At 35.9% G+C, this 25853-nt stretch overlaps 1 protein-coding gene across 5 annotated transcripts in view; it reads left to right on the forward strand.

Moving 5' to 3' along the window:
• Nucleotides 1-25853, forward strand: part of DOCK4 (dedicator of cytokinesis 4) — a 242770-nt gene that overhangs the window by 119933 nt on the left and 96984 nt on the right. For all 5 annotated transcript variants that reach the window (XR_004357092.1, XM_032687917.1, XM_032687919.1 and 2 more), the window contains exons 9-13: nucleotides 3501-3582; nucleotides 4213-4273; nucleotides 6100-6232; nucleotides 7808-7896; nucleotides 21981-22106. Coding sequence is in view for 4 of the 5 variants with exons in the window: in XM_032687917.1 (XP_032543808.1) it covers nucleotides 3501-3582; nucleotides 4213-4273; nucleotides 6100-6232; nucleotides 7808-7896; nucleotides 21981-22106 (491 nt within the window). In the remaining variant the exon portion in view is untranslated. The remainder of the gene's footprint in view (nucleotides 1-3500; nucleotides 3583-4212; nucleotides 4274-6099; nucleotides 6233-7807; nucleotides 7897-21980; nucleotides 22107-25853) is intronic.

Here is a 25853-nt window from a genome sequence, read left to right on the forward strand (position 1 = left end):
TTTTCTAACCAGTTTGTCTCTATATAAATCCTTTGAAATAACATATAAATGCACATGCTCTGTGCACTTAGATATAACATTGCCATTTCTGTCTTGTAATCTTGCAAGTCTAACTGCTTGCATTTGCTCTCTGGAAATGTTCAAAGATAACCATTTTAATCTGAGCTGTAGCTGGTACTGTCATATGTTTCTAGTAAAAAGAGGTATTATAAAGCATCAAACAAGGATTAAGATTTCTTTTCCTTGTTGTTTTCAGTTTGCTTTTTTATCACCACTGGGTCCTGTGATTCAGTGAAACAAAATTTCAAATTCAAATGAGGAAATTAGATTTACATAACTATTACATATATTTTGCAATCAGTATATTTCTTTGTGGCATCACAAAAGTCTTTGGCTTTTCACTGTGTTGTGAATCATAATCTCATGGTCTGTGAGTATAAGCAGAGCTTGAAAATTTCATATTGTAGTGGATAGTGAGTAGGAAGCTTTCAAAAGATGTGCCTCTGTGCAGAATGTAAGCTTCATTAAATATAGAATACACTCCCAATTAAATTTCCTATTTGCCAGTTAATAGGTATACTATGAAGATAGCGTATGAATAGTATTTTTCTTTGAACGAACAAATCTATCGTTTCAAGACAAAAATGTAGTGAAGTTTGGTGTGTGTGTGTATGTACGTATGTCTTACTTTTAAATTGTTCTAAAGACTGGAGATAAAGTGGTGAAATTCAGAATCACCTCGTATTGGCCAAATTTGTATTGATGCATACCAATGCACTTCAGGCTTCAGTGCTCAGAAGCTGTATTGTTACTGCTGGAACAGAGACTTTTTTATTTTTATTCAATTTTGCATGGTGCCACACATAATGGGGTCCTAAAACTTTAACTGCTTTGATAATATAATTAATAATTCTTGCTCAATGTACAATAACTTTGTATGAGACCTGTAAACAAAGCTGTGCACTTTTGTTACTGTCTTTTCCAGTATTGCAAATGAACTAAATCCAAATGAAAGGACAGAATTATTTTAAAAACCATTTGTAAATCAACAGCAAAATACCAACTCTCTTTTCTGTAAAAATACACTCACATGAACAGTCTTCAAAACTGAAATTTAAAGTTTTCATGGAGACCTAAGCTACAGAAGTTCACTGTATCATAAAACATGAATGAGAAAAATACCATTTTCTGAGGAAATAACATTTTCATCCACTTCAAGGTGTTTGAGTTCAGCTGTACTGTTTCTTAGGTCTTGCCTTTTATGATGTCTGACATAAAAGCTGTACAGCTGAGAATTGCACAAAAGTTTTCAAGTAGTCACAACGAAAAAGTCTAAGTGTTTACAAGTTCAGCCTGGATAGCTGGCACATAAAAACATAAAGCAGTCTCCAGACATAGCCCTTAAGAAATGTGCTCTTGAGAGTAACAGCATCCTAGGTTGTGTCAACAAGAACATAGCCAGTTGCTTATGGGAAGCGATTGTTCCCTGCCCAGCATTGGTTATACGACGAAAATTTTGGGTTCTTCAGTACAAGACCAATGTTAACGAGCTGAAGTGAGCTCAGCAGGACAACTCATGTTGTTTGTGGACAGGAGCTCCTGCCCTGGGAGGTCAGTTTGAGGCAGTGAGGCTTGTCCAGGCTGGAGAAAAAGCAGTTTTGAGGGGAGTTAAACCATAGAATCATAGATTCATGAAATGGTTTGGGTCAGAAGGGACCATTTAAAGGTCATCTATTTCAACTCCTCTTCAATGAGCTGGGACATGATCATAGAATCATTAAGGTTGGAAAAGACCTCCAAGATCATAGAGTCTTGGAGTCTTGCTGGTCAGAACCCTGTCCAAACTGACTGTGTTTCCAGAGGTGGAGCATCTGTCACCTCACTGGGAAACCTGTTTCAGTGTTTTACCACTGTCATTGTAAATGTCTTTCTTATATCTAGTCTGAATAGACCCTCTTTTAGTTCATAACCATTATTCCTGGTCCTATTGTGACAGACCCTGCTAAAAAGTTTGTCCCTATTTACCTACAAGATCAATAACATTAACAGTGCATGGTGGGACAATGAGAGACAAGGGATATAGACTTTAGCAAGAGAATGTTCATTTGGATGTAAAGAAAAAACTGAGTTCAGCCAGACACTGAAACGGGTTTTTCAGAGTGGCTTTGTGGTCTCCATAGCTTAAGGATTTCATGACCCGACTGTCTAAAGCTCTGAGCAAGCTAATATGACCTGATAGATGACTCTGCTTTGTGCAGGAGGTTGGATGTAGAGGACCTTTGAGGTCCCTTTCAACGTGAATGACTGATTCTGTGAATGATCAATGCAGATTTCCTACAAGGCAAATGCTGGTGCAATAAAGATTTAATTAGTCTCTATTGAGTTGGATCTTATCCAGCATGTTCCTAGTGATTTTCCAGCTGCATTTTGAAAAGCTATGTATGACATAGAGCAGTAGTAAACTGTGTTTAGCCTCTAGAATAAGCAGAAGATCTGGAGGCAGCCAAGAAAAAAACTAGTTGCACCTGAGTAATTTTATTTCTGATTTGAACATTACTGGACATCCAGACTCTTGTGTCTGGCCAGCTGGGGCTGGGGGTGAGAGGGTGAAGGGAAATAAAATGCTTCTGCCTTCTTTTGTTTTTTCCATCTTCCACTTCTCTCACTACAGAAATATGATTGTTACATTTCCTGCGAGGCTGTGTCTTGGAGAAAATTATCTAAAGCATGGAAAGTTTGCTTTTTCATAATCTTCCCATGTATGAATTGCCGAGTTTGCTCAGAGTTTATCCATAATGGACCTACTATCAAATGGGAATGTTTCAAAAAATAATTTCTCTTTCAGTGGGGTCTTGTGCCCTCTTCTATTTGGAAATAAGAATTCTCTGTATCTCCCTACTAGTAGTATTAATACTTATATCAGCTTCAGTACTTAACACCCCACAGTGGATTGCAAAACAGGATTTCAAAAATAAAATTGGCCCGGTTGGATCTTCCAAGACTCTTACAAGACTGCTAAAATCAATGTGCTCTAGTGAGAGATTTTGATAGAGTTAAGCAGGAAAAATGTTCCCTACCATCATCTTCCTATCTGTGAAAAAGAATATTGTTTGAATACAAGCATGGCAATGTTGACATTTGTTTAGCAAGAATCGATACCAACTACTACACATCTAATTTTAGTTCTAGGATGAATGGATTTTATTGCTAGTGTTTCTTTGTGTACTAGGATGTACAATATCATTCTTCCAAATGACAATCAGTTGTCTATTTTGTATTGAATTTTTAGTAATTTTGTTAGATGATTAGGTTAATCACCACCCTTCACTAGTGTGGTGATCATGATTTTTTATTGATACAGCTGAGACTTTCAGAAAGAAATTATTTCATTCATTTGTATCTTGAGGAAGGTCGCATGTGGAAATATGGATAAGAAAAAAGTGAGATCTACTTTTGCTGTAGTGTTATTCAACATATCTGTCATATTTGTTTTCTTATAGTGAAAGATTTTTTTTAAGACTGAATAGAAATGGTTTGCCAAAATGTCCAGAAAAGCCTGAAAGACACTGTTCTCTGTTTGTGGTGAGTTCTTCCTATTCTCAGTCTTTTTTTTGTGCTTTTTTTGTGGGTATTGAAAATAGAAGTTGGATTAAATTGTTATTCTGTGGTTGACTCAGAATTGCTCCCTAAGCTTGTACATTGTTATAAACATCAGCTCTAAAGGCTGGATTGAGGGGTTGCAGGGTATTGCCGAGCTTCTAATTTGAATATTTTCTGGCAGTGTGTGGACACTCATCTAAACTTCCACGTAGGCATATGTACCAGTCTTTGTCCCTGCAACAAGGACCAGTTATTTTTCCTCCTTGTGCTTTTTACATCCAAACAATTGTTTTTGCAGCACTCTCTGTACTTTTGGAATATTTAGAATTGCAGAAATGTGTCGCTGCTCTTCAAAGCACACAGCAAGTCTCTTGTGCCCTTCTACTGATTTTGCTGTATTACAGCAAATTCTAACCATGATATTTTAGGACAGTCATTTTGAGTGCATGACCACCAATTTAAAGTGTTGAAGGGATAATTTGTTAATGCTGTATAAATGAACTCACTGTTCATTTATCACTTTCACTGGCAGTGAAAGCAGTGTGTACAGATCTCTTTAAATGTCGCGTTTTAATTGGGAGTCAGAAATAATGAGGTTCTGATCTTGTGCAGGATTTGGGTAGCAGTGAACTCAGGAAGGACATCTATATCACTGTGCACATTATCCGAATAGGTAGGTATAATCTTATATTTGTTAGACATATGACAGTAAATAGAAGAAAACTGCTTGGAGTCAGCTTTGGGATTTGTTATAGTAGCTAGACCTTTTTGGAAAAGAAAATGCCTGGTTTTTGATAGAAAAATTGCTTTAGATTTCTCAGCATTGTCTTATAGTATTTATAAAGTGTACTCAGTGCTAATTGAGTTTAGAGGCAGGATACTTTGTTACTATCACAAAACAAAATTAAAGTGTCAAATATGAATTGTGTTAAGATGATGGACTTGTCATTGAATCCATTCTTGTTCCCAAGTCTAATTTCAAGCATCCTTTGTTCAAAGAAAAATTTGCCTGGACGTTAATGTACCTAATTAGTAGCTGATGTAAATCTGACATGGTTCAGATGAATTTTATCTTCTCTCTGACCTCTTTCAAAAGAAGGAGAGGGAAAGAAATGGACAATGTTTCATAATAATTTTAATCCCTGATGCTACAGACAGATAACAAGTCCTCTAGAACAAAGTGAAGGAGAAGAAAAGTGTACATTTGTGTTAGGTATTTATTTTATGAAGTTATCCTCTGGGCTGTACTGATGTGAAACAATAATCTTCGGGTCTACTTCTGACCTCTTAGATATATTGTTTTCTTTGTAAACTGTCTCTAAGGCATCAGGGCAGTACTAAATATAACTTCTCTTCCTATTTTTGAAAGATATTTTGGTTTGAAATATAGGTCACTCTAACTTGTGCTGAGTTTAGAAACAACTTGTTACAAAGTTGATGTTATTTTACAGCTTTGAGGAATAATTTTTCCTTGAATTTTCATACTGATTTGGTATTTCTTAAAAATGTTGTGTTTTGTTTTATTGGCAAGGATTCAAAAAAGATATGCTAAACTGATGTAAGTATATTTGTGAAGAATAAATGTTTTAAAAAACAATAATGAGTAGAATTTTTCCAGTTGTATAATTTTCAAATACGTTCTCAGTCAATTTTAGAAATGAATGACTGAAATATTAAAAAATTAAAATCACATTTATATGCTGCATGGTGTGAAAATGAACAATTACTCTTCAAGCTGCTCTGATGCATAGGAATATTTGGAGGAGACATTACCCTGCAGCAACTGCAACCATAGGGGTTTTTTGTCAGAAATTAAGACTTGGTGGGAAAGATACATAGCACAATTGAATAAAATGTCTAGAAAGATGGCAGTTTCAAATGCCAGGAACACATTGAGGAGATTGATCAAATGTATTTATATCAAATAGAAAAGGCTAGGAAAAGTATTTTTTTCAAATCTCTTTCCCTTGACTGCCTTCTTTCTTTCTTTATCATAATTTGTTCTTCAGCCCTTTGTCATCTTTTCTCCCTGTATTTCATTTCTACTTGATTTTTCTTCAGCTGGTCAATTATGCCATTGCTTGCTAGTTGCCTGTCTGGAAACAGCATTTGATTACTAATTTGTAATGGCTCAATCGCAATACCTCTCACATGTAACAACAATCATAGTAAAATAATTCTTCCCAGACAGCAAATGTTGAACAGTCTGTCATGTCCAAACTATACATTTAATTTGGTAGTGATAGTTTGCTATCACTGAGTATCACAAAGTATTGTTTGTTGAGTGGAGGTCATGAGAGGATGAGCAGAACCTCTGGTCTAAGACCATGCAAGATCACCACATATGTAGTGGACTTCCTGTACTGTTTGTTGTCTGAATACAGGTTCCCAATGATTACACTTGGCATTGGCTGCTTAGATGGATTGCATGCTGCCTTCCTTCTGTGGTTTGGAGACAGTTCTGTGGATTACGCATCAAATATGTGTTTTGTTTGACAGGACGAATGGGAGCTGGAGAAAAGAAAAATGCCTGCAATGTACAGTATAGACGGCCCTTTGGCTGTGCAGTCCTCAGTATTGCAGATTTACTGGCAGGAGATTCAAAGGATGACCTTGTCTTGAAAGTCTATATGTAAGTAGCGCTTTTTTCTTAATTTTTGGAAGTACCTTAGAGTCAGTCTGCAGCAGAAGCAGTGGTGTTAAGTGCAGTGTGAGTAAATAGCTATAGCTCCTTTCTGTTCCAAAAAAGATGTAGTAGTAGCTAATTTTTTTTTTGGTCACAGTGTGGAAATTTTGGCTAGTTCTACAGATGTGTTTATAAAGTAGGATAATATTAAAGATAAAGGTTACATCCTTTTAGATATTTGTGTAGGTTTCAGCATTTTTCACATCCTTCTGGAGCTCTCTTTTTTATGGTAACATAAAGTGCTTTTAGGACTTATTTAAATGCCTTGTGCTTCCTAGGCAGCTAGTGGAAGTACTTTTTAACTACAGAAAAAAGCAGGCAGAGTATCTTTTTGTGAAATGAAGCTATTATATAATAGGAATAACAAAGGTATGAAAGACATTTAGTGCTGGAGAATGAAAAATCAAAAGTAGATTTAAAAATGAATGGTTGGTTAAATACTGGATTTTGGCTATAGTAATTGGAAGAAAGTTCAATTTTCTAATAGCAACACAATACATGTAATTTCCTGATGATCTTGGACATTATAATAAGAACTGTTTTGTGGAGTGGTCTATTCTAAGTACGTATACCTGGGACACATATTGTCATGCACATGAGAAAGTTCTGCTCCTCGCAGGGTTAGCACTCAAATCTCAAAAGCTTGGAATTCTTTCAGGCAGCCTTTCTCCTTTCCTCTGTATCTGTATTGAATTAGAACTGCTGGAATCAGTGCTGCAGAAAAGCAATATAGTGTAAAATGTGGGCTGGCTCTTGTTTAGACTCCCAAGACCAATATTGAAGTCAGATAAATGTTCGCTGTTGGTTAAAAAATTGTTAGGTTTGTCTACTTATTATATTGGTGGTGTGTTTTTGGTTTTGTTTTTTTTTTTTAATTTTACCTGTTTGTTTTGAAATAACAAAAACAGTGGAAGAAATATCACTCAAGATCATATTTGGTGCTAAGGCTAATTTCAGTCTAGACTTTGAAGAGTGAACATTAGAACATCGAATATTCATTAGAACATTAGAGTGTTCATTAGAACATTGTCAGGTTTTCCTAATGGAAAACCAGCTATTTCCTAAATGTATACTGAAATGTAAATTGCTCTTTCACTGACTACCTCCTGAAAATCACATCCTATTTTAAATAACTTTGAAGTGTATAGCACAGAGTTTTCTGTCTAAGATCAGCTCTGAATCCTGTGTCTCCCCCTGAGTGTCACAAGATAGATTTCTGTATGGTTTAGTGCTAAAGGATAGATCTATACAGAAATGAACTTGGCCATGACTGAGTTGTTCAGCATAATTGCTCCTGTCTTTCTCCCATCCTTATATGAAGCAAGTATTTCATGGTGCCTTTCTCAAATGATAAGAGCACTTATTTCTTCCGTTGGGACAGGCAGTTTCATGGGGCTTTGTTAGCTCTTATTCCATTTTTGTTTCATGAACTAAAGAGGATTTTTTAAGGGTTATGTTGTGAAGCTGATCTGATAAACGTATGTTCCCATTTCAGAATTAAGAAAGTTATAATTTTTCTAGGTGCAACACAGAGAGTGACTGGTATCAGATCCATGAAAATATCATTAAAAAGCTGAATGCACGTTACAATTTGACAGGCTCCAATGCAGGTGAGTAATTAGCCACCTTTCTGTTTGCATTCTTTGGGGTTTCTTAGTTTGCAAATGAAGTAGCTCTATTTTGGAAGGACAAATGCGTAAGAAAGAAACGTAAAACAGTCAGATGAAAATGTACAATACTGCCGTTCATGTGCACATGTAAGAAAAAAGTCACTGAATTTTCTTCAAGGAACTATGTAATATAAACTTTTATTCTGTGCTGAGGAGCTACAGCTTGCTGGAGTTCTGTTCACGTGGGGCTGATCAAATTATTGATCCATATTACTTGACATTTCTGCTTCACATTTTCATCAGGAATATAAAATTTACCAGTGACATTATTGTCATGGTTTAGGAATGGTATTTAGTACTCCCACTAAAAAGAAAACCACAGGCCACTCCCCTCCTCCAGTGAGAGAGACAAAAGGCAGAGATTACAGGTTGAGATAAGAACAATTTACTGGAAACAGCAATAAGATATGGGAAATAAACAGTAAAAGCAAGAATATAAATAACTAAAGTATACAAAAGAGGGTGTCACCGAGGACCCCAGATGACAATGAACAATGGCGGATGGTTTTCCCCATCCCACCCCGACCCAAAGCCATACCTTCCCTCATGGAAGTGAGAGTCCCTTACTTGTGACATGAGGTAGTATAGAATAACAACCTAGACACACCCACACTTCTCCAGACCCCCCCCCCCCCCCACGGCTACTGCAGAGAAATTAATTCTGTCATGGCCAAACCCAGGACAATTAAATATTAAACTTAAAAAAAAATTAATTGGGAGCTGTCATTATGATCTGCATTCCTTCTGGTAGCTCTGCATTCCAGCTGAGCAAGATACAGGTTATTTAGGAACTTACAATAGTCTTCCACAGTCAGCTCTGTGTTACTGGAACTGTCATTGAAATAAATTTGTGTGTGAGACTTAAGGAATGGGAGACAACTGACCTTTGCTATTATGGTTTTGCCCATAAGAGATGTTGAATTTACAGTTTTTCTTGTTTTCTTTTTCAATATCAACTTGCTAACTTTTTCTCAATTCTGTCATCCAAACATGGAGTCAAACTTGAAAAGAAACCTGAAATGGAGGCTTATAGTCTATTGTCCTTGTATTCAAATATTGTTTTGTCCCTGTGAAGTGTTAATTAGTTGAAATACGAGTATAGAAAAATCTCATCTTCCAGGTTCCAGTATACTGTATTTGTAATCCCTTTCATGTAGTAGACTTCATACTTCTTTAACTTGATTTCATGCATAACGTTAGTCTTGAAAATGTATGTTTAACAATCTTTAGTGGATAACCAAGAAGCACATAAAAGCTCATGTTATTTATCAAGACTGAAGTTATGTATTTAACCACTTCTGATCCCGTATATACATATATACAAACACATATATTTAAGTTTTAGAATATCATGAATCTTACTGGACAATAAATATAAAAATTATGTAGTGAAAATAGAAGGGCATGTTACCGAGTAAATATAATATTGGGCTTCTTAAAAATGTTACTCATAGTAATGAAGAACAAACTTCCTCTTGGATCATTCTGACTGTCCATGCAATACGTACTTACACTGTGATACATTACTTATCCTATTTTTCTGTCATAACAGTGTTCAACATAAAAGACCTCTGGGACATGATTTTTTTTCCAGGTTGCAGAGGGCTGGAAACTAAACCTAGCAAATGGAAGTTCAGTAACATTCTGAAAAGGGCTGTCAGGGTGAGGGAAGAGTAGCACAGAATTCCAGTAGTGCATTTGAAGATTGGAGAGGGAAAGAGAAAGTGAGTGGTAATGTCACTTTGGGTACTGAGCAACTAGAAGATGAACTATGAAAGGTTATTTTTATTGCACACATGAAATTCATTCTTCTGCGACTCCTTAGCAGCCTGAAAAAGCTCTGCAAGGCTTTAGCAATATGTTCAGATACTTCTGCTGACACCTCATGGAAAATATTGTTGTTACACTACTTTTTATTTTTCATTTGCTGTCTTTTTTTATAATAGCATTGAGTGACTGGTTCTGAAGCCTCATTAGCTTTGTTTGCCACCTTGTCAGAAAAGGAGAAAACCTTGCATTACAGGAGACATGTCTTTTCTCTCCCTTAGGAACTGTTGTAGGTATGAAGCAAATGTAGGAAAACTTGAATTTTTGGCTTATATCACACTGCCCTTTTAAAATCACCTTGAAAAGACTTAGGAAAGGAAATACGGCAAACAAACAGCAGCAAAGATGCTACAGACTATTGTCTATCCTCTAGGCTTCTTCCCTCTTCATATTCTGTCCTATACAGTTTCTTTTCAACTCAAGAGATTTTACACAAAGTCTTTAGTTTCCACAAATTGTGTTTCAGTACTGAAATAGTTTATCAGATAGTTCATAATATTCTTCAGGGAAAAAAAATTCTTCCAGTTTTCTATGTCAAACTAAAAAGGAACTCAAAACATACTTTGAGTGTCTTGCACGTAAAACACAGTGACAGCCTATAGCATTTGTATTTAGCACTCAAATCTCTACTGCTCAAAAACTACTTTTCTACTTCAACTCATGACAGTTCTTAAGTACAGAATCCGCTTGGATCTTATTCTCAGCTTATGTCTAAAAAGGATCAAATAAAGGTAAATCACTGTCACTTCCTACTATAGCCCAGAAAGGAGCACTGGACAGATGTTTGTCCCCTTTTCTCTTCTCAGTGATGCAGGAATGAAAGGGACTCAGTCTCGTGAATAATTTACTGTTCTTTGCTGAGGTGGGAACTGGAATGTGTTTTCCGCATGAGTTTCCAATCTAACAGAGACTGGAGTAGCAGGGAGTGGATGCAATTACCATTCACCACTAGTCTTTGCAGCTGGTGTGAGGTATTGGCTTACTGGAAAACACCTGGTTGCCTGGTGTAGGAGATCAAAATGTTACTGCAAAGGCCAAATTGTACAGTCTTTGCTGCATTTATTAGCACTGTTATTTCTTTCACTGAGTTTATAGTATTTGTAGACTAAATACTACTAGATCTAGGTGGCTTTGTAATTATTAAACAAACCAGGTTTCAGTAATATATGGAGCAGAGCTGGCTATAAAATGTATTTTTCTTATAATATTTTTTTCTTAGAATTCGAAGCTAGTTGCTTTGTTTTAAAATGCAAAGAGCAGTGGAAAAATTAATATTCCTGCATGGACATCACACCTAATTGCATCAGTCTTGTGAGGAAAATAGCACATTTCTATTTTTGTATCTGTAGGACCAGAGATTCTGATTTGGAAAAGAATTTTCAGTCTGTCTCGCATGTCCCAGAGGAGCATGCTAATTGCTTGGCTTCTCTGACTTCCCTTCAGGAACTATTCAACTTTGTATATGATCTGAAAATATTCATTATACCATGGGGAATGTTGAAGTGACTCTAAAGCCTGCCAAGTAGTCTGTGATTTTTTTAAGTGTTATCTGTATTCATGTCCTCTTAGCAAATCCTATAGAGAAGGGATTTAAACCTGAGTCTCATGTTATATGTGAATATTCCCCCCACTGAGTTACCTTATAAAAATCATGTTTAAAAATCAATGAAAAATGCATGGCAAATTTCTTTTGCTTCACATTCCTTTGAGAAGAAGGACTATAGCTTAGTTTCAGGGGGATGCAAGACATTCTGTTTTTCTCTGCTTTTTACTTTAGGCTCCTAATAGTCTCATGTGTAAGCTTCAATTTAGATTTCCTTATCACAAATCTTGAAAAGCTGCATCTACCTGATGCAGTAATTCTTGAGAGCTGATACAAGGATACATGTGCTTTTTGGTTGTTACTGCAAAGGAGGTGAAAATCCTTTCAAATCTTATAGAGATTAAATTAGTGATGTAAGAAATTATAAACATATCTAGCTGCTATGTAGCTTTGAACTCTTGTGTGGATTCCACAAAAATAGCTAAGGTAGTGGGAAAGTCTTTTCCTGTGCCATTATCTTGAAATGTTCTGATGAACTGGACAGGAGTAATGTGACCTAATTGCATGTTTACTGAACTCCTCAGTGTGGTATATTCTCTGATAACAATGCCAGACTTACTTTGCAACTCCACTGGAACCACTGTTAATTACACATTAATTGATGGAAGTGCCTAAAACTTTAGAGGAAACACATTCAAAATGTTGGGATTTCTCTTCCCACTCTTGGCTTCAGCCTGATTTCTTCCTTTTTTTTTTTTTTTTGAATATGGCAGCATTAATTTTTTAGCTGTTGCATAAAGGGTCAAAACACATCTCTTGAAAAATCTACATAAATCCTCATACGTTCAGTTTAGGTCATAAAAAGAATAAAGTCAGAAATTCTTGTATCTAGATACATATTGTATCTACAAGTTGTCAGGAACATGAATTTTTAAATATGGTGAAGGCAAGACCTGAATTGGGAGGCTGTTTTTAAGACAAATCCAGGTTGTGGTTTGATTTGTAAAAGATTGTCTTAAGTCTGTCAGCCACAAACTGTTAATTTCTTTCTTTAGAAGAGAAAGATGCACAATTTACTTTTTCTAATTAATAGTTTACTGTCTGCATTAAATTCAAAGTTATTTCCGGGTACCTGTGCAAAAATCTGCAGGCACAGGGTTATCCAAGGTGATGCTGCCTAAGAAAAAGAGACTGGTCAATAAATGGGCAACAGCACGGTACCCTGATGGAAGCTTGGGGGACTTGAATCCCATGTGTTGACAGATGTTTGCTAAGAATACTGTCATGAGGTAAGACAATCTGTGATCTTAAGGTGGAAAGTTATTCATCAGATCATACAGTAAGTTAGGCTGGAAGGGTCCTCAGGAGGTTACGTGGTCCAACACCAGCTCAAACAGGAACCAACTTCAAAGTGAGATCTAACTTTTTTGAAGATCAGTGAGGTTGCTCACTCAAAGGCAAATTTCATTACACTGCTGTCATTTTAATTCAACAAATCCAAAATAAGGTAGACCAGCCCAGTGCATGAACTCATCTGGCAAGATTCAAGTTCTGAGACAAGTATGGCAATGGAGGCAGTTGGATAGAAACAGTGGTATGTGCTTTGGGGCATTTTATGCCTTCTCATGCCTATTTACCTTCAGCAGCTGCTTGGCACTCTAATAATATAATTTCTCCATGGTTACTGTTGAACACCGAGAAATTTAAAGAAAGATATACTTTGATCTCCTATTTCAAAGTGAGCTTTGGCTTACAAATTCCTTGATTTGGAGGAGGAAGCCTGTTAGGATCATTATTTACCTTGCAGTAGAGAAACTGCAGAGGCCCCTTAACCAAGTAGCATAATTTTTCCACACTTGGTAAGATGAAAAATGCAAGAGATCAAATACAGCAGGGAATTGGTAGCTCAATATAAGTTTACAGAGTACAGTATTTCTAGGAATAGAGCTATGGTAACTTTAAAGTGTTTTCTAGATACCAGAAGTAGCGTGACTGTGTTTGCATGACACTATCCCAGCAGTTCACAGCATTACCACTCTCAGAGTTCTTGCAAGGAGAGCTTTTTTTCTTGTGAATCAGTGCAAGAAATGTTGGATGGGAAACAAAATGTACATTCCCTGCTGGGAGCAGCTATGGGTTTTAGCCACAAAAAGGAAGCATAGGCTCACAGTGGACAATTGACTGGAGGAATGATAGCAGGAATAGTAACACATACTTGACAGAGAAGATAAAACAGAATGAAGTACCTAACTTTCGGGTTACTCCTGAGCGTATAATTAATCACAGAAAAGTTTTCTGATGTTTGTATTTTATCAGCAGGGTTTTCAGATGTCAGCAGTGCTTTGAAATGTATTTTTTATCTACACATCACTAATATTTAAACAGGAAGTGCAGTTGTTTAATTGCTGTAGTTCTAGGACAATTTATAAATCTGTCAGTTTTAATCTTTGTTACGTTTTGACAAAGAGATTATGTGTATTCCAGTTTGATGTGTTTAAGAATTAGTTGTCACTGAAGGCTGCTATTTGAAATACATTTAAAATAAGAATAGTGTTTATATATGCTTCACTAAGTACACAAGGAATTAAGGCATTCCTTTTTGTTCTCAACAAATGCTAAACATGTAGAGAATTTTGCACATAAATTGTTGTTCTGAGATCATTTGGCCCTGAATGACAACTTCAACATATAAAAAAAAGCCTGTTTTAAAACAGGTTTTTAGACAAGGATTTGTAGAATTTTACTTTTTTACATACTTTTTACAAGACGGATGATGTTCAGCAATCTTCCCTAAAACCCTTTTCCCAAACTCATGGGTAGCCTAATCTAGCATGTAATATTAATTATGGAAGTTTTGGGAACATGTATTAATCCTTAAAGGTGGCGGACTTATAGACCAGTCAGATGTAATTTTGTACATTTTTACGGCAGTTTTAGCTTTTGTTGTTGCTTGTGAATGTTCTGACTTTACAATAAGGACTTCAAAAGCAAGTTAAAGGTAGATTTTTAGTGTAGTTATCTGCAAGTATTCTTTATAAAGCATGACTTGTAGACTGTGCTGGAGATAAGGACTCCAGTAAAATTAAATTCATATTGTTCTCTTGGGTATTGCTAAAAGGTTTGTTTTTAAAGAAGAATGAAAAATGTGCCATTATGATACTGTCAGAGAGATCTTATATCCAGTAAAAGCTATGACTTGTTCATCTCAGTACTGCAATTATAGAATCATAGAATCATTTAGGTTGGGAAAGACCTTTAAGATCATTGAGGCCAACTGTTAACCCAGCACTACCAAGTCCACCACTAAACCCTGTCCCTAAGTGCCACATCTATGGGTCTTTTAGATATCTCCAGGGATGATGACTCAACCACTTCTCTGGGCAGCCCTTTCTAATGCTTGACAACCCTTTCCATGAAGATTTTTTTCCTAATATCCAATCTAAGCCTCCCCTGGTAGAACTGGAGGCGGTTTGCTCTTATCACTTATAACCTTGAGAGTAGACACCCTCTCCCCCCTCACTGCAGCCTCCTTTCTGGTAGTTGTAGAGGGTGATAAAGTCTCCTCTGAGGTTCCTTGTCTCCAGACTAAACAACCCCAACTCCCTCAGCTGGTCTTCGTAAAACTTTAGCTCCAGACCCTTCACCAGTTTTGTTGCCCTTATCTGGAGATGCTCCAGCACCTCAATGTATTTCTTGTAGTGAGGAGCCGAAAATTGAACACAGGATTTAAGGTGCAGCCCCACCGGTGCTGAATACTGGGGGTGGATCCCTGCCCTGGTCCTGCTGGCCATGCTCTTTCTGTGCGCGATTGAAATGACACCCGATTTAAACCCAGAAATTCCTAGGTAAGGCTACATAATGACAGTAGCTGGCTCATATTTTCATCTTGGAGTTGGATTATGTTTTAGTATTGAGGTTTTTATAAACCCTTTCCAAAAATTCATTCTGCTTGTTACTGTTGGATAATGTTGACTTCATTTTATGTACTAAAAGAATAAAAAGTCATAATACTATTTCAAATAATAAATTATAGACCATATGTACATGATTTTAGCTCCTTCAAGAATTGTATTTACAAATGCTTTACAATTGTCACCTAGGTTTTTATGATTTGCTTTTTAACGTTTTGTTTAGGTACCAGTTAAACACTGTCTGTTTCTTTATTTGAAGTAAGAGACATAATTGGAATGCAAGTAGCTAAATTTCTGATATAATTCTATTTGCATGACAGAGCTACAGTTCATGAAGGAGAAAATAACAAGTGCTTCCCTGGAACCTTTTGTTTATTATTTGCACTAGAAACAATATAAAACACTTATAATTGTAAAAATGTGTATTTTGTGGACTCCTTAGTATTCTAGCTAACAGAACAGTATGCAAAAATGTAATTTTAAGAATTTTTGAACAAGATGATTCGCCTTTGCAATCTAACAATGTAATATGGAAATGGGTGTTAACATGCCATGTATATTGTTAATAGTAAAGGGCAGCAATGGGCTTAATAAGGTAAGAATGGAAGCAATTAATTCTCAAACCTTTGTTGTCTGTATATGGAGGTTAGACTAGGTGCTTATAACAGTAATTTAGCCTTTTGGTCCTTTATCCTTCATCCTGTGGTGATTCTGGCAAGAAATACTTGAGGCTCTACCGTCTACCCTGTAAAGAAATTCCAAGCCAGTTTTCATGTGACAGTTAAGTGTCGTTTACATTTAAGTGTTTATGTGCCATTTGAAGAAGAAAAAAAACAACCTACTTTCCACACTTGAGGGCATTTATGTCAAAAGTCTTGGGTACAGGAGCTCCAAAAAAGTTGTCAAAATGTTGCAATTCGTGCATTCTTTTTTTACTGAGCTAAAACATAGAATTTAGAGCTGAGGAAAAGAGGAGTTTGGAGTTTCCTTTGATAATCCAAAGTAATCAGAATGAAGTCTTCAAAAAGGCTGTCAAAGATTGAATCTACCTCTCCTTTTTTATCTCTTTTATTCCCAGACTGTAATTTGTGGGATTTACTACATAGATTTTGCCGTGGCTAAGATTTATGCAATTGTTTGTCCCAGATCACATTAAATCAATGAATCATTTTTTGCCGATAGCATTGATTGCTTTTACATTTGCACTTTAAACACTACCAGAAATTGGAACACCTATATGCCCTCAGAATACTTTTAACACCTTAAACAGCTTTATTTGGTCAGATGCCTTATTTTATTACCTTTCCTAAAATACAAACAGCACTGAATAGCATTCTGTTTGAGGGTTGGGGCATTTTTTTTATCAGTTTCCTGAGCAGCTGCTAGGCATTTTCTTCTTAATATGATCTAGGATTCTCTGCTGCCAGTAGACAGAAGCTGAATGTAAATGCTTTCCCTTCCCCCCCGAAGGTCAAATGCAAATAAAGGGTCTATAAGCATAATGAACAGTTGCTTTTTGTTACAACTAAATGCAGAAATCAATAATGCAGTACAAAAGCTGTTTGAAGGTAAAATGACAAATCTAACAAAAATCTAGGATTTTTATTTAGCAGCTTGTCAATTTTCTGCATTCTTTTTCATCTGATTGATAAAAATAATCTGTGTTGAACTTTAGTACAAGTTAATAGTGAGAAATTTCATTAGCTTGCAAAAGAAATAAAAGCAAATCTTTTTGCAGTTTCATACAGAGTATTGTAGTAGTATTTTCAGAACTGGGGTAAATAAAGAGTAATAGCTAACACAAGAGGTTTTAATTACCACTAGGGAGGTAATTGAAATTTTTTCCGAGGGGACAAAGCTGCACTATGTACCTAATTAAAGAAAATGTGCCAGTCCTTCAGAGACTGGATAATCTTTTTCATTGTTATATTTTAGCCCCCACTGTTCTAGAAATGGAAAATGTATAGTTATGAAGTTTATGATACTTACAGTTTATCCAAGATGGTGTAACGATCCTATCAACCACAGTCAGATGCAGTGTATGGTGGCATGTTGCAGTTCTCTATTTTGCTTTGTGCATCACAAAATACTCTAATTTTGTCTAAGACTGATCATTTTAGTGTGTATGAAAAGAGATGAGAAAGAACTGATGTAGACATACATCATCAAAGTGGAATAAATTAAAACTATAGGGTATTACCTTTGTTAAATAAAAGAAAAGGTAGTCATATTTCCATAAGAGAATTGTTAATGAATTATTTTCTGTCTCCGTGTACAAAAAGAGTATCTCTGCATTCTTTTGATTGTGTTCATTTTCTGTGAGTATCTTCTCCATCTCTCCCAGACTGGCTGCTTACCAAATTCTTTGGAAGCCTTCTCTACCTTGACCCTGTCTCAGTGTCTGGTGATTAAGCCTCCTTTCTAGAAGCAGTCATATTTCCTCTCCACCCCTTTCTTCTTCACAGCAATAGCTTTAATCAGTTTGTAAATTGAGTTCAGTGACCTTCTGCCTGTTGTGGTATGCAAAATTCTGGTAATATTTTGATGAAGAATCATGGAATCATAGAATGGGTTGGGTTGGAAGGGACCTTAAAGGTCATCTCGTTCCAACTCCCCTACCATTGGCAGGCATGCGACCCACTAGATCAGATCGTTCAGGGCCCCACGCACCTTGGTTTTGAACACTACCAGGAATGGGAGATCCACAATTTCTCTAGGCAGCTTGTTCCAGTGCCTTACTACCCTCACAGTAAAGAATTTCTTCCTAACATTTAATCTAAATCTCCCCTCTTTTAGTTTAATGGTGATGCCTTTCAACTTGTCAGTTCTTCATTCCTCTTTGTTTTGCAATGTGTTTGAGGGAATCCCTCTTCAGCTGAATCTGCAACCTTCTGAAAATCTGAATTGTTCTGTGATGTGTCAGTATGTTTTAAATTATATTAGTTAACTTTCATTGATAGTCTGGTGGCTCACTTTATTATAAGGATACAAACTGTAGTTCCTTGTAAAATGTGAATTACTCCATCTTTTTAAAGTATCTCTCCCTCATGACTTTTACTGCAAATGCATGTTTCCTTGGTCATGACAGGTGTCTACTTTCTTTGGCAAGTATATTGTATTTTTATAGACCCATAAATATGGGACTGCTGTGGCTTGCAACTGGCCACAAACTTTATGTTTAGCTGACAGCAAGGTCCACATTACCTATCTGGCTTTGGCTTGCTGGACTTGTCTTAGGCTGCCTGGAGATTTGGTGTGACTTATAAAAGCATATATCTAATGAAAAAATAATAAATTCTGTCTGCTTTATTATAGCTCTTTCTATAGCTTAGCTTTCTGCAATTGTGTGGTGTAACCCACCTTGGTAGATATGCTTTGTATTTAACAAATAGTTATAATATGTAGTTACTCTGTGTAGAGTTAAACTATCTATAACCCTAGACTAAAATGGAACATAGAAGAGTAAAGACATGTGACTATAACTGACACCTTGAAAGTACTGGAATGCCATGATACTAGAGGCCCCAGACCTATGAACAGCTCACCAGTGGCCAATTATTGGTCATCAAATGCTGTGACCTTGAGAGCAGAATAAAACCAGTTTTAAGGGAAAAGAAGAGAAGAAATAACAGATACGTGGCATATATAGAAGCTATACCATGTTAGGTGTAATGTGGAGTTGTAGACTAGTGAAGAAGTAACAAGATGTAAAGCACATTAACAAGCATAAAAATTAGTCCAAGAGGAGCCTAGAAAGAGAGAAGGAAGAAACAGGCAACATCTTACTTCTCATGGCAAAGGATTTGGGATGCTGATAACTCAGTCACCATACCACATCTATGCAGGTTGAAACCATTGAACCCAGAGGGTCAGTGGAAGGGTGAGCAAGAGGTAGATACTGGAAAGATTATGTGTATATTTGTCATTTTAACACTATTTGGAGTGTGTTAGTACCATTGTTAATGGACTAATGGTAAACTCTTTGATTAGACTGTTATAGCTTTCATTAGGACTATAAATAAGTTCCTGACTTTTCATATACAATATGTACCTGTTGCCTATCTCAACATCCTGAATGTAACAAGTCATTGGAAATTCAAATAACTTGTTCTGTAACTTGGCTATCACAGCTCAGTAACAGTATGCGTCTTATGATTTTACATCCTTAGTGCAGAGGAGTCTGGTTTCCTTGCAAAATTAGTAGAGCTCTGAGAGAGCAATCCGAATGCTTAACTGGGAGTCGTCTTCTTTTTGTTGATTATGTAAAGTCTATGTACTCCTTACATTAGCACTCTTACCAGATTTATCAGTTTCACTTCCCTTCTTGGCAATTCCCTTTTGTTTGGTAACTGGATCCTCAGTGTCAAAATTGTTAACTTGAAACCTTCGGAGTTTCTTCAGACTTCCTTTCCTGTGCATTTTTTCCCTGCTTCCATTCCGGTTTATTTTTACTCTTTCCTATTTATTGCTCTCATTACAGCATATCACATTTTTAAGTAATTTTGCTCTCTGTAATCTAGTGTTCTTCATCATTCTGAAGAGCTGGGGAATGCATACCATTTATATTCCAAAGATGTATTTAAACTATAGGTAAAATGACTAATCCATATTTCAGGTGTGTTCACTGAGAGATTTTCTTGATGCTTTTGGATGCATAGAGATGACTCTTCATTTTCTAACAATGAATGCCATGAAGTAGAGAGTTCTACTATCTTTTTTCGCCTTGCATGAGCAAGTACTTCAAATCTTGACAGCTTTTTTTCTCAAGTTAAAAGTTTTGCCACTGATGAGTTTTTTTGACATCTTATTTTTGAGCTAAATAAAATTCTTCAAGGAAATTTGTACTTAAATAAAATTTGATTTGAGGTCTTCAACTTTTGTAGAAAACACAATAACTTTGCTCAACACCAGGCGGTGTACAATATCTGATTAATGCTGTTGTGGTTGATGTGATCTGCAGCAGGAGTTTTTTTAGGTTTCCAAGGAAACAGTGCAATAGGGGCATATGGGGGTATGATTATACATATGTATGTATAGCAGTTTCTTAAAATATAAAAGAAGCAAGATTGGAGGTGGGCTAAATATCCATATTTATAGCTGAGCTATACCCAGCCTAGATCTTCCCATACAGCAGTGAAAAACCTTTCACCTGGTCTAACAGAGCCTGAATTTTGCCTGTATGACTTTGTACCAAGCTGGTGTACCACCAGGTAGCCACAGTGCAGTTTGGTTTCTCACCTACACCAATAATAATTTTCACTACTTTCTAAAAGTTGTTCACTGGATAATCACAGAGCAAATTCTTCTACAAAAATAATTAATGTCCATAGCATTAAATACAGTCTGTAAAATAGAATAGACTTCGCTGAAGGTTTTTGTTTGTAAGATTTGTTTATGTACCCAGTTGGATATGTGTAGGCGAGCTGTTTTTGATGAGAAGGAAGGTTTGCTCAGGGTATCATGTTCTTTGGAGTTGCCAAAATAATAGAAAGTAAGTGTAGGTAAGAAGAAAAATATAAAAGTTGTCATGGTAATCAGATATCTGATCTGCAGTAGCCTGAGCTGACAGTACTTAGTACAGATTTTTCAAGCTCTGATTTTAGGAACCATCAAACTTCAAGTAAATTTATTCAGTTAAATAGTAACATGGTTGAAGGAGAAATTTCTTTCAAAGCTGAAAGGACTGATGACCTTGTTGTTCAGTCTGTGCATGCATGTTATTTGCTTTAGCTTAATCTCAAGTTCGTTATGACTCTTCTGAGTTTTGTGTTTATCTCCAGTTGTTCAGCGTAAATGAAGACTTTGCTCTTATCTTCTGCTTGATCTGCATGTTGATACATGATATGCTGTAGTATTGTTGAAGGTCAGGGAAGACACTTGCCTCAGTGATTATATTTGAAATAACCAAATGCCTGTTGTTTTTGTTAATCTGAGCTGTAATGAAGTATGCTCTTTGCAATTTATTTGTATACCACAGATGTAGTAGATGAAGTTATACTTTCTTGGTTCTAGAAGAATAAATGCTGGAAAATTATTATATGGCCAGCCTTTTGCATGTTTTTTCTAGCTAACGTAAGAAAGAGCGTGATTGATTAAATCTGATGAATATTGAAAAAAGATTTTAATTTCAGTCATTATAAAAGTACTGTTCCTGAGTAAAAAATGCTGATTATGCGATATTGGTTTATTAGAATTTGTTTCTTCAGATTTTGGATTAATAAATTGTATAACTTTGTATCAGGTTAATTGATGCACTGTAATGAGAGTTCTGCATTTCACTCCTAGTTTGGGACCATTGTATGTGCACTTTTTCTTGCATATCAGTGAAGGCAGGATTGTGTTGAAGGATGTGGAAAATTGAAATGGTATTCAATATTACAAATTGAAATTTCTCTAAATTTACCTTTTTATAGTTTTTTTTTTTAGTTAAGGCCTCAGTCCATCCCTATTGAGATAATTTTGATACATGTCGTCATAGCTCAGTTACACATCAGTAATAATTTGCTAATGCTTTTTCATGGGTAGTTGTTTTCAAGTCTTTATTGATTTTTGGATGTTGGAGCCTTTCCCAAATCCATTTAAAAATTGAAGTGGGTTGGCTGGGTATAACCGAAGTTCCTCTGAATTCTCTGTTTTCTCAGGAATGCATATATACTTGTAAGTACATGTAATTTTTAAATAGGAGTGGTGTCCATAATCTGTTTGAGTGTCTTATCTTTCATTGTTTTCCTCTTCATTTTCAGGTCTGGCAGTTTCTCTTCAGTTACTTCATGGAGACATAGAACAAATTAGGAGAGAGTATACATCCAGATTTACCCATGGAGTATCCATAACAAGGAAATTAGGTTTTTCCAATATCATAATGCCTGGTAAGAGAAAAATATATCAATAATTTCTTGATTTTCAGCTGTTTTCCCAATAACTACTGTATTCTGAAACTTCTTAAACAGTTCTAGGGACTTTTATGTTAGTATTTTTTCATAAAGTTAGAAGAAAACTGTGTCCCAGTGGCCACATTATATTATACATTGTATAGTTACTATGCCAATGTCAAATGTGCATACGGCCATAGTAGCCTATTTTGAGAGATGAAACCTCACTATATAGAAGTGAAGATGACTGAATGCAAGACTGCTGTGAGCTTTATGCAGGGAAAAAGATAACCAGCAGAACATTATGTTCTTAGGATCTGGTAGCTTTCTAAATAAAGACTCAGAGAATTTCACTGGTACTGTACAGCTTCTGTTTTCACAAGGTTTGTGCCTCCAGTACTGGAAAATGACTGGAAATGGATAAAAATACAGATGCAGAGACCTCATTTTGCTTATTTGTATGACAAAATACGCAAATACTTAAGCAGATGCTAAGGAAGGTATAAAGACTGTGTCAGTATGAATGTGAAGAAGCAAATACAGGAAGAAGATTGTAGAATTATTTATAGCTCCATTCCTGAAATGAAATTTTTAAAAAGTTTAATGGGTTTGTGGAAATTAAAAGACAAATATCTCTTTAAAGGAAGAGCATACTTGCAAGCAGACCAATTTGGCATGATTATGGTGTTATATTGTTGCTGACAAATGTTGCAGGGAGGAGCTCACATCCCGTTTTCAGCTGAGTCTACACACAGAGTCTTGACTCTCTCAAATCATCCTCATGACTTGTGGATTTTTAACAGAGACTGTCTTCTTCGTATAAAGCTCTGTCTTTGCATTCCTGTGGACCTAAATCAGAAGTAAACTAAGATTCTGAGGCAAGAATAAATAAACTTCAATACTTCACTAGTTGAGGAGGTCTTAAATAGGCATTTCAAACTCAGTAATGAGACTCAGCTTTAGCTACAAGCATGTATTTCTCTTGAACTTCTGCCTGAAATTTGACAACGGAGAATTCACTCTTGTGTTCTTTCTGCCAATTAAACATCTGTCCTTCTGCGTCCTTGATCAGCACCACTTGATCACTTGGTCACTTGAAATATGCACATAACACAGGTTAATAAAACAGTTTTAGAATTACTATGAAAATACTATGCTGATGAGACTGCAATATTTAGAACAATAAAATGCATGAGTCGGGTGCCATTTAACTTGGTTTATATATGTATGCTTAGTGGAAGCATTCAGTTGAAATTTTATGGCTTATTAGCTTGGGTTTGTTTGTTGTATTACAGTTGAATTTGTAATTTGAATCAAATGGGTGTTGTAGATAATGTGGCTGATAACAGTGGAAGCAGCTTTACTGAGCACACTATAACTCCCATTAAGAATCCTTTCTCCATTTATCTATGATTTAGTGACCTCCTGCTCTGTGTTATCAAATTTTCTAAGTTCTGTAAATAGCTCTCGTGTCCCCTTTCTTTCTAGTTGAGAAATAATGTATTAAACTGAGAAAAACATGTTATACCAGAGTACTGTGTAATCAGCTGGTGGAGGAGTTTCTTGACTCAGTTTCAAAGAGTTGTACAGGCTCATTTAGTCCCATTTTTAGTTAAAAAAATAATGTATGGGTTCTGGTATGCTTCTTTCTCAGTCCAATTGTATGCATACCTCAGTTTAAATATGCCGTGTTTACTGGCATAGAAGGGATTTCTCCTGAAGAGAAATAATTATCTCACTCTTGCAATGATGAGTTTCAAGGGCTAACCAGAGCAGTATGCCCTAGGCACTGAAATGCCTGCAGGAACCTAGCCTTTGAAATGCTTTTTTACTTTAAAGCTCCTCTTTAATTTTGTTTCTTTTCTAGTGTCTTTTTTTTTCCGAGATAAATTAGAGAACTTCATCTTTTGCCACTAGAAATGGTCATTAATTAGATCTTATTTTATATTTTTGTTGAAAGTAAGTGTGTTGCTGTGTCTAATTAGCACTTAGGTTATTGTTCTGAACCAGACTCTCTTGAATTATTCACTAAGAAATACTTCATGCTGCTAAACTGCAGTATCTCTTTTATAAATGCCATATTTTAAGTTTCTCTCACATTCTGATTTATTTAAACTCTCTCTGACCTTCATTTTTTGTCATATCAATCCTTTTCTCTGTGGAGGTTATGCTGTTAAAAGTAACTATGATCAGCATACATGCCAAATCAGAATTTTGTTGACAATAATAATACGTGTTTTTATAGAGTAATGCTTTTTGTGTCACTACAGCCTGACAGGGGGAAGCCACAGAATGCACTATCCAGGACCCCTGGAATTTTTTAATGAAGAACTCCAAGTGTTTTAGGAAATGAAGTAGATGACTGGAAAAAAAGTAGATGGCAATGATTCAAAAAGGCTGTGAAATAGGTAACTCACTTTATTCTAGCCAACAGAAGGAGGACAGGAAGTGAAAGTGTCATCTTCTGTATGCATTTTCTGAGTTTGACCAGGATTTCAGGGCAGACTTTATATGATCACTAGTAAACTCCATTCCAACATTCTGGTGTGGTAGTCTGCAGACACATAAGTCAATATTCTCAGAAAACTTTGTACAACATTGAAGGACAACTGTGCTTACACACTGAGTTTCTGTGTTCACCATTTCCTAAAAGATCAGACAGCCACATCATTACTTAGTATATAAAATTTAGCATTTGATATTCACAAATGTATTATACTTTTGAGGAACACTTTACATTAACATAAGTAATAGGAATGAAATGTAAAAGCTTTTTTTTTTTTTTGCTTTTTGGGTATTTTATGTAGTGCACTCTTACGGAATCTATTTCCAAATTCAGCTTTGAGCATCTATATCAGCACATAGCTTCAATGCTGCAAATGTTCACATGTTCTAGAACACATGCACGTAGATATTCTTTTGCATCTTTGTGGAAGATATCTGATTCCATAATTAAGCCTGATCACTGGTTTGTGTTGTCTGGGGAATAAACCCTTGCACAGCTGTATGGGGACTTAACCAGAGGAGCCATAGCTCCCTGCCATGCCCACCAGTTGCAAACAGACTCTAAACTATTGTGTGGTAAGCTATACTGTTCTTAATAATGCTAAGTCTTTTACTGGTAGTTTACTGGTAGACGTCATCTTAGCTACTCAGTACATTCAAAGCCAAAATTCATTCAGCGTGAGACACTAGCACATCAAGTACTTTCATGTTTTCCTGTAGAATACTTTTTTCACTAAGTAATTCAATTAGGTCCAAGCCTTTCTTCCTGGAACTTTATCTACAAACTTTCTCTATGCATGTCTATAGTAATAAAATAAGATAGTTCTTATTTAAAACAACCATAGATTTGATTTTGAAAGACTCTGTGTCTTACAGACAACAGTAGCTTGACTAAAAATGTCTTAGTCCATAAAATGTCCTGCAGTGTATAAACAATTGGCCTGTTGGTCGACTTCTCGAAAGACTTGCATAGGTGTATATTACTTAGTTATAGCCATGTTTTTTACAGCTTATGATCAGAACTGGTGCCATTACCACTGCTGAGATCTGATCACCACGTGCTTTGAGTTAAAGATAAGAGTTTATATTTATTTCTGTCAATCAAAACGATTAAACTGTTATGATATTAGAAGAAGTTAAAGAATTGGCAAGTCACTACAATGGTTTTACATTAGCGCCATTGTTTACGTTGTACATGAGCTTAGAGTGTCTCTAATACTGGTATCTATAGCTGAGCTA

The sequence above is a fragment of the Chiroxiphia lanceolata genome, chromosome 5 (genome assembly GCF_009829145.1).
Source record: "Chiroxiphia lanceolata isolate bChiLan1 chromosome 5, bChiLan1.pri, whole genome shotgun sequence".
In the NCBI taxonomy this organism is placed as follows: Eukaryota; Metazoa; Chordata; class Aves; order Passeriformes; family Pipridae; genus Chiroxiphia; species Chiroxiphia lanceolata.